The 13,049-nt window shown below is 40.1% G+C and overlaps 2 protein-coding genes across 5 annotated transcripts in view; one reads left to right on the top strand and one right to left on the bottom strand.

Moving 5' to 3' along the window:
* LOC139532212 (integral membrane protein 2B-like) overlaps positions 1-2,546 on the bottom strand; it is a 9,703-nt gene extending 7,157 nt beyond the window's left edge. Inside the window, exon 1 of one of the 2 annotated variants that reach the window (XM_071329570.1) lies at positions 2,412-2,546. Coding sequence is in view for 1 of the 2 variants with exons in the window: in XM_071329568.1 (XP_071185669.1) it covers positions 1,537-1,623 (87 nt within the window). In the remaining variant the exon portion in view is untranslated. Of the gene's footprint in view, positions 1-1,536; positions 2,020-2,411 lie in introns of those variants that run through there. The other variant, XM_071329568.1, reaches the window with a different exon arrangement.
* Positions 2,403-13,049, top strand: part of LOC139532208 (protein Shroom2-like) — a 26,493-nt gene continuing 15,846 nt past the window's right edge. For 2 of the 3 annotated variants that reach the window (XM_071329541.1, XM_071329540.1), the window contains exons 1-3: positions 2,403-2,513; positions 2,965-3,212; positions 4,646-4,794. In XM_071329541.1, the coding sequence (XP_071185642.1) occupies positions 3,009-3,212; positions 4,646-4,794 (353 nt within the window). In that variant the 5' untranslated portion in view covers positions 2,403-2,513; positions 2,965-3,008. The remainder of the gene's footprint in view (positions 2,514-2,964; positions 3,213-4,645; positions 4,795-13,049) is intronic. The other variant, XM_071329542.1, reaches the window with a different exon arrangement.

Below are 13,049 nucleotides of genomic sequence, written 5' to 3'. Positions count from 1 at the left end.
GGACCTTCAATGCTGCAGAAATGTTTTGGTACCCTTCCCCCGACCTGTGCTTCGACACAATCCTGTCTCGGAGCACTACAGACAATTCCTTTGACCTCATGGCTTGGTTTTTGCTCTGACATGCACTGTCAACTGTGGGACCTTATATGGTGTGTGCATTTCCAAATCATGTCCAATCATTTGAATTTACCACAAGTGGACTCCAATCAAGCTGTAGAAACATCTCAAAGATGATCAATGGAAGCAGGAAGCACCCGAGCTCAATGTCAAGTCGCATAGCAAAGAGTCTGAATACTTATGTAAATAAGGTATTTTTTTGTTGTTGTATTTTACCCCCTTTTTCTTCCCAATTTCATGATATCCAATTGCGATCTTGTCTCATCGCTTCAACTCCCCAACGGGCTCAGGAAAGGAGAAGGTTGAGTCATGTGTCCTCCGAAACATGACCCGCCAAACAGTGCTTCTTAACACCCGCCCTCTTAACCCAAAGGCAGCTACACCAATGTGTCGGAGTTAACACTGTTCACCTGACAACCGAGGCCAGCCTGCAGGTGCCTGGGCTGCTACAAGGAGTCGCTAGAGCACAATGAGTCAAGTAAAGCCCCCCCAGCCAAACCTTCCCCTAACGATGCTGGGCCAATTGTGCTCCATCCTACGGCACTCCAGGTCACGGCTGGTTGTGACAGCCTGGAATCGAAACCTGGGTCTGTAGTGACACCTCAAACACAGCGATACAGTGGCTTAGAACGCTGCGCCACTCAGGCCTCAATTTCTATGAACTTTCTAAAAACCCTTTTCGCTTTGTCATTATGGGGTATTGTGTGTACTTTGATGAGTATTTTTTTTAATCGATTTTTGAATAAGGCTGTAATGTAACAAAATGTGGAAACGTGAAGGGGTCTGAATACTTTTCGAATACACTGTACCTTTATTATGGGCAATACCCTGCGCCAACCTTAAACATGAATCCAGGCGCTTGGGGTGAGTTTGGACTCACAGGCTTCTTATTGCGGATACAGCATCTACTAACAGTTGATAGGTTAACAAAAACGTCTGTACACAGCATGCATTTTGTCAGGAGGAAAGACAACACACCGACCTTACGACATGAACACACTTAATTTGGTCAATTCAGACTGTCAAGACTGTCTATGGCGTCTACATAAACGCATTTACCTTTTACTCTTCATAACCAAAACAGGAAGAACTGTTCGAATGAATAGGAAAGACGACCTGAATGTTCTTCAGGTATTTCAAGCCTCCAGGCCTCTACTAAATCAACACCGAATCGAAAATCTAACACGGTCCTGCCCAGGCCAGGAACTGCGAACAACACTCAGTCTACCGAAAAGGATTTGTGTAGCAGCCATTTTCCGACATCGCCCGTGTTACGGGTTGAATTATCAAGAATCTAGACATGTTTCTAATCGACGTTACTTTGTTTCAGTTATGGTTCTACGTTGTTTGAACGGTTACAGTTGCGTCATCCACGTTTGTTGCAACAAATATTAACCACATTGGTTTAGTTCAACTCACCCTCTCCTCCGGAATAAGCGCTTCGACATTGCATGCTTTCTTCAAATCCCTTTGTCCAAAGGACGAGTTAAATGTTACTTTCACCATTTTTTAAATCTAAACGTTAGACCAAGCGACGAAATCACCTTCTGCAGAAATGTCTTCGTGCGGCCTCTGATTACAATGACGTTGCTAAAAAAAAACACAAAACATCCCGAACGGGTCACATGAGTGATTGCAGGCATTTGGCTGTATTCAAGAACCTATACGGTTTTACAAACTTTCTTGAACGTTTTTTTTCTCCCCACTGGGGGGCAGTACAATCTCAAAAATATATTTAATGGCAGATAGGCATTTATCGTATGGAATAAAATGTGTTGATTAAATGTTGCCCATGAGAAACTCAAAAGAGATCGAAATCATTAATAATGTTAGTCTGACGATCGAGCACGCGCGGCTAGACCAGAGCGCGCGCCTCTGCTCGCCAGTTTGTGGTCCTAAAACCCGGAAATTAGTTACATCTGCTTCGTTCAGCCATACCTATGGGAAAATGAATGGCGAAATAATACAGTTTTGGAACAAACGCCAAAAATAAGGTCTGAGGTTAACACAAGTTTAGGAGAGTTTATACGTTTTGTTCTATGATATAGTATCAGTCAGTTAACATTACTTTAGCGAATTATGAAGCCTTTGTGTTTTTTTTTTATTACATAAATTCGTCAAAACTCACAAAGTGACATTAGCTGATGAAGATGATCTCATCGAATAACATGTTCGAAGCCCAAATTTACCACACTTTATTTTCGGAGTTATTCCAAAAACACCATTCATTTTCTCCATAGGCCTTGTCGAACGAACCATGTCGGATTATAGTGCATACAAAAATACGCCATTACTATTTCTGTCTGTGCAGGTGTCTCGTCGCAGGTGCCTGTCCCGTGCAGACCTCCAACACTGGGTTTTCACCGGACTCCGTCTTCTTTTCTTGTTCTCCTCAAGTAGGCTTGCCTAAATTATTTGATTACATTTTTTTTTTGCTTTCTAAAACATTAACCATGTTTTTTATCAGACGTGTCAAAACTTTGGGTTGTTGTTTGCTTATTAAGAGAAGCCAGCTGGTTGAAAACGATGCGTGAGGCATCAAATTATGCCTGTTGAATAGGCACAATTGGAGAGGAGGGTAGGTCTATGGTTTTTCGTCACCGTTGGTTACCATGAGTGACGGAGAAAATATGTCTGTGATGGAAAACATACGGAAAGAAAGAGGACAGTTTATATCGATTCGCTGTCTTAACCAGGATAAACTACAACTGTACAAGCTGAGTGTTGTTGTTATTCATCAGCTAAACGCATTGTCGTGTATGGAGTATGGCAGGTGTTCACATATGACAGAAAATTATAGTGACTAAGTTAGTTGATCTTTCTCTTGTGAAATAAAACGGGGGTTAGTCGGGAACTTCTGATTGTCAGAATTCCCATCCCTCTTCAACACCATGGACGTCGTCGACTACAGAAGCGAGTTAAGGACGTCAGCCAGAGAAGTCTTCCTAGGCGCGGACATATTCACGGCTGTCGGGGACAGGAATAAGGATGATGTTGAATATAGATTTGTGGATGTCATGCTGTTTGGTGGGGCCCCTTGGGGGTTCACTCTGAGAGGAGGCCTGGAGCACCGAGAACCACTGCTCATAACCAAGGTATATCTATCAATCTATCTATCTATCTATCTATCTATGATGATGATTAGGATGAAGAAAGACAAATACAGAGAATCGTATTGACTTAACTTTAGCCACACTAGTTAACAACAAATGTGCAAATTAACAACAATAACAAGTACCATAGATCAATCAAAACAATGTAAATATATTTATTTCTCCACTGTCACGGATGGGTTTCACCTTTCCTGTTTCCCCTGATATGAAAATAAGGCTGTGTGGAGATTAAACACTGGAACATCACTGTAGTTTCTTGATTGGTTAACTGTGTGTGTTTCATCAAACACTCACATGTTTTCTCAGTCCAGAAATAGTTGGGGCTGTCCCCACACCTTTTATGCCTTTGGTATGTTGCACATTTTCACCTTTAAAGTTCTGCCCTGGCCAATGTCTTGAGCACATCTCCACTAGTCACCACTAGTTTTGTTCTATGTGTGTTTGGGTGGGGGGGCTGCGGCTGTCTTCCATACTCATCACAGCAGTGCCAGGAACCAGTGAGGAATGCAGAAGTGAAGATAAGGTGTGTTTGGCAGACCAGGATTGGCTCAGTCAGTGCTGCTCTCCAACAGAATGAGGAAACAGTTTGTTTATCGGTTTCCATTCTCCTCCTGTACTCCTGTATGTGTAGAGAATAAGTGAAGGAATGTGCAACAAGTCTGCTCCAAACGTTCTCAAGTTGCTTATGGTTAAATTTTTTATCAGAGCTCTCAGGTTGCCACAGTATAATTCTTCCAGTGCAGACTGGACACAATGGACTCAGCACGGATCCATGGTCACTGGCCACCATCACTTACAGGGATTGGGTTTACGCCATATTGCTTGTGTTCTCCAGCTGTTCGTCACTTTCAGAAGCTACACAAAATAACAATCCATCCTGTTCATTTTAGATTTATATAATTTACAAAATCATACATCTCACAGTACTTTGTGACTTGCTCCATTTGCTTGTCAGTAGTAGACTAGTCCCCCTCTGAACGTTGAGACGGGGCTGGATAGAGGGGATTTGGAAGGGTGGATATGATGGAACCATTTTTAATGAAGTTGACTCAATGCCAGCATGGCAGGGTTGAAGAGCAGGTCCTGTCAACACAGTCTGTGGATGGAATGTGATATTCTTCTAAACCGATGAACTATGGAAAGTGAACTGTTATTAAAATATACTTCACTAATGAGAAATTAAGTCTGTAACATGTTATTTTATCCACGTCACTATCAGACAGCATCCCTTGACTGGGCCCCTTTTCCCCTGCCAACACTCTCTGTGTGCAATTGTTTTCTTATACTCGTCACTTCAGAAATGTTACCAGTCACAAAATCTCAACATTTGCCCCAGTATGTTATAACTGTTTTATTAATGATGAATAAACTACTTATAAACACCTTTAATTAAACATTCCTGTTGTGTGATTCAGGTGGAGGAGGGCAGCAGGGCGGCGACGGTCAGCCTGCAGGTGGGAGATGAGATCGTCAACATCAACACAGTTCCCATCAGTGGATCCAGGCAGGAGGCCGTCTGTCTGGTCAAGAGCTCCCACAAGACCCTCGCCCTGGTCGTCAGAAGGTGGGCTATGAGCTGCAACTAAATTGCCCTTACACCCAGGCACAATACATTTCTATTGAATTGAATATGACAGACATTAAATAAGAGTACAACACAGGATGTCTCAATGGGCACTATCATAGAGTGATTGCTGGGTACCATCTCTCCCATTGTGCTGAGAAGAAGTGCCCTGTGTTTAAAACGGTATATACATCCCACTTACGGATATGCATTAATATATTGTTTTATCTGAAACTGACACACAATACCAAATTCAGCACACAAGAGTTGGGCATATCAGGAAGAGTGTTTTTTGTACAAATGACTTTCACTCTGGACTCATGTGTCTGCAAAGTGTCAAACAAGCTAACCTTAACCCAACAAAGACACTATCTTGAAAACGAGGAGTCCTGTGTACTGTAGTCGGTGCATTCAGAAAGGGCATTTCAGAACCAGTTGGGGGTGTATCATTTCAACCCACTTTGACCTGCTGGGATGATACATAAAGCAGTTGTAATTGGTGTTGCGGGCAAGCTGCAGTCACACATTGACCTTTGTTGGGGTTTGTTAACAATATTTTATGTACAGTACCAGTCAAACGTTTAGACACACCAACTCATTCCAGGGGCTAAAATAGAACTCATTCCTATTTCTGACGCAGATCGCGCTGCAAGTCCTGCCTCTCCCATCTCCTCATTGGTTTATAGAAGCAGGTACCCACGTGCCATCTCCTCATTGGTTATACCCACGTGGGTGATTGAAAGACGAACTTTGTTGCCGGTTGTCGTGGTAATACAATGAAAGTTTAGATTCGATCACCATATAAGTTCAAAGATGAAAAAGCCTGGAAGGAGGAGAGATGACTAGAAACGATTCGGTTGGCCGTTTTATGTGTAGATCAATTGTCGGAGTAGAGGTCCTTGTGCATTTCAGGTAAAATAACAACTCAATGTTTATATCCCAGGACAAATTAGCTAGCAACAGCAAGCTAGCTAAATTGGACAAATTAACGTTAGCTAGCAAGTGCAAGCTAGCTAGCTAAATTGCCATACATGTTTAATGCTTTTCGACCTGTCCCAAAATTAATGTCATTGGTTCAGAGTTTGTTTTGATATTTTAACCTGTGTGTCGTGATCGCGTTTGGTGTGGGGGGGCAAAATAGATTTATGCATGATAGCGCACGATGGCGCACGCGCGCAGCCGGTTTGGGTTCCGTGAGATGCAGCACTCCATCACTATCCTTCTTGGTTAAATTGCCCTTACACAGCCTGTAGGTGTGTTTTTTGGTCATTGTCCTGTTGAAAAACAAATGATAGTCCCACTAAGTCCAAATTAACTTTTGACTTGTACTGTATTTGTGAAGATAATGTGTATGGTCTCAGGGACTATATACTGGTGCAACTCTAACCACTGACATGCATATACAGGACTGTTATTATACTAGACACATGTAATTTAAAGAATATTGCTTGGTCATAAAGTACAGTATACCTTAGTTTGAACTGGAAGAGTGGAATGCTAACTGATCATTACTAAACCACAAAGGACAAGGCCACAACTTGTTATAGTTACACTAGGACAAGGTACGAACTTCTCTCTTTAATATGTATATTTTTTTACACTCTTTCATCCGTGATATCTACTATGCTTAGTAAAGCAGTGTGAAGTTTTTGTATCTACCCAACAGGGATGGGATGCAGTACATGGCGTATATTATGTAAGAAAACTAACCCCTTCACACAACAGTGAGAGAAAGCCAGTGTAGAGAACATTGAAGACTGCCCTATAGGTGAAGGAATGCTCGGAACTTTGTGGCGTGTTCATAAAACACATTCTCTGGTAGGTGTGAAAGTGTCAATGCCAGCAAATATCTCCTAGTCAGATCGGATCGGATGATACTCGTGATCGGCAAAAACGGAAGTGTTTTAATATGCCTAAGTAGATGTCAAAATACCTATCTCCCTGCACGTTTATAGACCAAACAAGTGTGTCTGTTTCCTCAACTTGCAACGGGAAGAAAAGTTTGCTGTCACTCAGTCAGAGAATGCGCATCGGCGGTTCATCTTCTCTACCCTTGGCCCGCTTGTTAGATATGCACATTGACAGCTTGCTAGCTAGCAAACGTCCTCACCATTTGATTTATCATAGTAGCAGGCGAACAGGAGGCAGCAGCAATCTAAATGATCAGACCGAAACATTTCTCATATTCGTTACGATACTCATTTTTTCCCGACTACTCGGCACAACCATACTCGATACTATCACGATACTTTATACCAAAACAATTCCAAAACAATACCACATAAATAAAATAAGGCATTTTAGCCAAAGTCACAGAATGGCACTTGATATATGTCAACATTTTTCAGAGACAGCCATGTATGCATTAATTAATAAATGATACAATAATACAATCAATTTGACTTTGTCTGACTACATAACTTATTTGAATGGTAAATCTCTTGATAAACTGGGTAAATCAAGATTGAGCTTGTTATGGCTGATTTCATCGGGCTACAGATGACACTCTGTTTCCCTTCCATTTATTGTACTGATCAACAACATTTGCATAGAAGTAAGTTATTTAAAAGTCTCTTTAACCAGTAATGACGTCATTCATTAGCAAGAGTGGGGCGCAGTGATGGCAATTTAGCAATTTTTTTGCTAGATTTAGCAACTTTTCAGACTACCCTGGCAACTTATTTGTCAGGGTCAGGGTAGTAAAATACTTTTAAAAATGTATTTTGAACTTTTAGCAACATTTGAAAAGTGACTCAAACGCTAAAATGCATGCATTTTCCCTCTAAATGACACAAAAACGATTTTCTCTGTCACACACTCAGTCACAACACACGTCCCTTTTTTAAAATGTTTAAATTTATTTTTATTTTTATAACAACAAATCAATACAGAAAGTACATAAGGGAACACAAGTATATATAGATTATATATAATGGACAATCGAGCTAGGGGGTACAATATCACATTACAATTACACAAGGACCTTAAGGGACATGCATACACTTCCAATTCTAACAGCTTTTTTGTTAGTAGAGTAGTTAATAGTCTTAAAATACAGTTCAATTTCTTTTTGTAGGGTAAGAAAATGTGTTTTTTTGTTAGTAAATTTACATTTGTGTATATTAAATTTGGCCAAAAGAATAATGAAATGAATTACATAAAAATGTTTCAGCTTATTTTTATCGTATGTAAAGAATCCAAGCAGTACATCTCTCCACAATAGTGTAAAATCTTCATAAATGTGTTCAATTATAAATCTACTGATGTCTTGCCACAGTTTTCTCACATGTATAAAATGCCAAAAAAGATGCAACACTGTTTCTGGGTGGTCATTACAAAAGGAGCAATTTGAGTTCATATAGTGGTTGGCAGGATAATATTTATGAATAATTTTAAAGGAAACCTTCTTAATTTTGTTAACAAGTAGGTATGTGTGTGGCAACCTCCAAACTTTTTTCCCAACAGATATTATCAATAAATCCATTCCAATAAGGCATGACATAAGGTATAGATACAACATCCTGCTGAAACAAGGTTCGTATCGCTCTGTTGTTGAATGGGCCAAAAGAGAAACAAATCTTTCCTACTGATAAGTCAATAGAAGGTAGGCTCTGAGGGTCAGGTCTTGACACGTTCCTGAATAACAGAGCAACACCTGAGGGAATGGCATCTAAAACAATTGCAAAATCTTTAGGTGTTACAGGGACCTTGTAAAGAGATAAGAATTCCTTATAACTGAGTAAAAGAACCTCTGCATTTACCAGTTGGCTCACCAATAGGATATTATTTCGGAACCAATATTCTAAAAACAAATAAGTATTTTTATACAATATATCCCGATTATTCCATATATAATATCTGTGTGGAGAAAAATTGTGTTTATAAATTATGGACCATGACAAGAAAACCTGCCGATGAAAAGCAGAAAGTTTCACTGGAATTTTGTCAATATTATAATTGCACAACAACATGAAGTTAAGGCCACCAAAAGTAGAGAAGACATGATGAGGAATAAAATTCCAGATAGAAGTGGGTCTTCTTAGGAATTGTTTTATCCAATTGATCTTAAAAGTATTATTTAAAGTAGTAAAGTCCAGAAAATTCAGTCCACCATTCTCATAAGTGTTCATTACAACAGTTTTCCTAATGTAATGGATACGGTTTCTCCAAAGAAAGTTGAAAAGCATCTGGTCTATCTCCTTGCTTATTTTACTGTCAAGATATAAAGATAGAGCGCCATATGTTAGTCTAGAGATACCTTCAGCCTTGGTTATTAGGACTCTACCTTTTAAAGATAAGTCCCTCTGTAGGCATTGATTTAGCTTCTTCTGGGTATTTTTAATAAGAGGGTTAAAATTTAGTAAGCCTCTAGACTTCTGATCCTTTGTAATGGTTATGCCTAAATATGTAAGTTCTTCTTTTACTGGAATACCATAATATGAAAGTGTCACACAATCTTTGACAGCTATGAGTTCACATTTATCAATGTTAAGGTATAGACCAGACGCCTTGGAAAAGGATTGTATCACATTGATCGATATGGGAATTTGGTTAGCGTCTTTCAGAAAAAGTGTAGTATCATCAGCCAGCTGGCTTATAATAATTTCTTTACCAGCTATGGAAATACCTTGTACAGGACAATTTTTTAAAGAATTTGCAAGAAGTTGGGTGATTAATAAAAACAGATACGGGGAGATAGGACAACCTTGCCTAATTCCTCTCTTTAACTCAAATCTAGGTGAGGTGCCATATTTCAATTTGATAGAGCTGTTACCATTTGCATAGAGAGTCTTAATAGCCTTACAGAAAAAATCCCCAAAGCCAAGTCTCTCAAGGGAGTGGAAGAGAAACTGATGCTCTACTGTGTCAAATGCTTTATAAAAATCTAAAAATAATATGAAGCTATCCTCAGTTATTAGGTCTGAGTAGTCAAGTATGTCTAATACTAGTCTGACATTGTTAGAAATATGTCTGTTCCTCATGAAGCCAGACTGTGTTTCATCAATGATTGCATCCAGGACTTCTTTAATTCTTTTTGCAAGTAGTAAGGCTAATATCTTATAGTCATTATTAAGAAGACAAATTGGACGCCAGTTATCGATGAGCAGCACTTCTTTTTTAGGCTTAGGTATCAGTGTTATTAACCCCTGGCTTAGGAGGGAGAACATTGTTTTTAATACTCTCTAAAAAGACTTCAAATAGGAAGGGAGCTATTTGTTCAGAAAATAATTTGTAAAATTCTGATGTAATTCCATCAACACCTGGTGATTTATTGTTCTTTAGATGTTTGATAGACTCTATAATCTCTTCAACTTTGATGGGTTCATCACACTGTTTAGATTCTATATCACTGATAGAGTGAACATTATTCAGTGAGTTAAAAAACATATCTGTGGATTCCTGACAGTATGTAGAGCTATACAATTTTCTGTAAAAATTGCTACAGTATTTAGCGATAATTTTTTGGTCATCTGTAATAACACCATCAATGTTTAATTTATGGATAGTGTTATTTTTAGAGTGAAATTTCTCAAGTCTAAAGAAATAGGATGAATTCTGTTCTCCCTCCTCAATCCATTTTTTCCTAGATCTAATAAAGGCTCCTTCTGCTTTTAATCTATATATATTATCCAGTTTATTTTGTAACTCAATTAGTTCCATCTTCTCATCCCTGGAGAGGCCGGCTGGGGACCTCTGAGAAAGGGAAGTTATCTTAATGATCACCTTTTTCTCCTCAATTCTTCTGGTCTTAGCAAGATTACCACCATATTTTCTAAGGTATTTGGACACCTCAAATTTAAAGAGCTCCCAGTTCTTGCAATAAGATTTTTCTTCACAAGCCCTTTCCCACAACACACGTCCCTGGCTGCAAAAGTGCATTGTGAGTGACGTCAGCAGCAGGCGCTCAGCTCGTGCGCAGGCCAGCAGCAATTTCAGCAAATTGCAAATCATTGTTGGCTGACTGCAGCAGCAGTATTGTGGGTTTTACGAGCCAAACCCAATTAATATAGTTGGCCACGAATGTTTGATCTTGAACAGAAATTACAACATCAATCAACATGTCTCAATCAAAATTGTACAGATAGAAGTACAGAAAAGAGTGGAAGTCTGTACCTGAAGAAATGTCAAATCATATTTGTCGCCGAGATGGCCAGTCAATTTGAGTAACGTTATTGTGTATTCTACGCAATGACATCACAACGTCATTTAGCAACTTTTAGCAACAAATCAACCTGCCTCTAGCAACTTACCTTGAAAATTAGTTGGCAACACTGGTGGGGCGGCCATCAGAGCCCTATTCTCTCAGACAGTCAATTAGCTGAGGCAGAATAGATCGTCTTTGGGAGAGACATTGATTTAAGTTTTGGTGACAATCTGCTTTGAAATCAGCATATTTTTCATTATGGTTTCTCAAACAAAGTACCAGAGAGTAGTGAATTGACGTTAGCTTGAGCTGTAAGCTAGAAATGGAAGTTAGCCTACAAAGCTGGAAGCTACTGGTATCTTCTTGCATTGTAAAGTGTTTGTTTTGTGAACAGTTTCAACATTTCTACATGCAGTGTCACATTATTCAAGTGTGTTAACTTCTATGCAGCATGAGTGGGGAGCTAACAGCCCAGGACTCCCAGTGCAGGTTGTGCAGCATACACGGTGTGCTCGCGCGATAAAGGCTTCACAGCGGAAACATTCCGTAGAGTTCGTGCTTATATTATGACGACAGTTTGTGACGTTTTGGACTTCAGTAAGTCATTTTTCTTTAGGCTGTTCAGGCACACAACATTTTTTTCTGGAGGCAAGCCGAGGTTCGGAGCTGAAGTCTACGCCCCTTCGTCGGCGATTGGTCAACTGTAGGAATCTTCAATAGTCTTTGTTGTTATTCAATGAGAGATGACTCGTTTTATGCAAAAATAATTCACAGAAAAATACTTAGTTAGATGTAAAATTGCGCGACTAAGCTCTCTTTGGGGAAAAACCCCCATCAAATTAAAGACAGATTTCTTGAGTTAGATTAACTGAATGTATTACTGGCTACGCTGTTTTAAAATGGACAAACAGTACTTATGGAAGTATGCGAGCACACTCGTTCGGTTTGGCTGCGCGCATAGACATACTTGATCCGTGAGACATTTGACAGAAGTACAGAAAATAAAAACTTCTAGTACCAACCCGTTTTTCATGCTCTAATGTCGAAAAAGTACAGAACTTTTGGTATACCGTGCAACACTAATATCTAGTGCCTTGGAGTGTATATTTACACTAGAAAAGCCAGACTTAGTGTTGTGGTTTTTCGCATGCTCCTCTGGCTGGCTGTCTGGGTTTTTGTCCCAAATGGCAACCTATTCTATAGTGCAATACTTTCCACGAGGGCCTATAGGGCTCTGGTCAAAAGTAGTGCACTGTATAGGGAACAGGGTGCCATTTGGGATGTAACTAGGTTGTATACAGCAGAAATATACTGCCCATGTCATGACTTAGGCAGGGGGGCTGCATGTCCTGTAGAGACTGACTGGGCCTCTCTTCTGATTGGCTGAGGAAGACAATGGACCCGTTGTCCAGACTTCTCTCTCTGTGTCATGGCTGTTATTTCAGGTTAGATAATGACTCTTAAATGGCACAGAGGAGTATCTGGGGAGTAGGGGGCGAGGGTAGGGGCAGAGAGAACAAGATATGTTAAGTTTCGAAACATGGGGGACCTTTAGCCCACTTTATCTCGGCTCTCTGTCATCATCAGACATCACTCTGTCTAGAGACACCTATCGGTTCTGTTTCCCTTATGCTTCTTACACTTTTAAATCCCATTGACAGACCCTTGATCATTCTGACTTTCAGCTCCGACTGCCCCACTATAGGTCAAACACTTCCTCATTGTGACTCATTCATTACTCAGGAATGTTACCCTTTCAATGCCAAATGACAAGGTTTTCTGAGAGGACTTGGCAATTGAAGGTAAACATCAATTTAAGCACATCAATTATGTTACTTGTTACTCAAGCACTATAACGCCATTTGAGGCTGTCCTCTAGTTTATCAGTCGGCCACAAACGTGTGATACACTAGCTAGCCCATCACACCATTAGAGAAGGGACCACGGAACAAAAGGGGAACCATTTTCCATGTGAGTGCACCCTGTCAATCACACAAAGAGGGCCAGTTAGGGCCATTGTTTGGGGAGCCAGGGCCAACCAGCGCTCTGTCCCATGGGCTTTGTCTGAATTCCAGGGTCCTGGCTGGCTGGTCTAGCTGCCTGGCTGTGT

Source organism: Salvelinus alpinus, chromosome 10 (genome assembly GCF_045679555.1).
Source record: "Salvelinus alpinus chromosome 10, SLU_Salpinus.1, whole genome shotgun sequence".
In the NCBI taxonomy this organism is placed as follows: Eukaryota; Metazoa; Chordata; class Actinopteri; order Salmoniformes; family Salmonidae; genus Salvelinus; species Salvelinus alpinus.
Note: the sequence above shows the minus strand (reverse complement) of the source record. Positions and strands in the feature narration are given on the sequence as shown.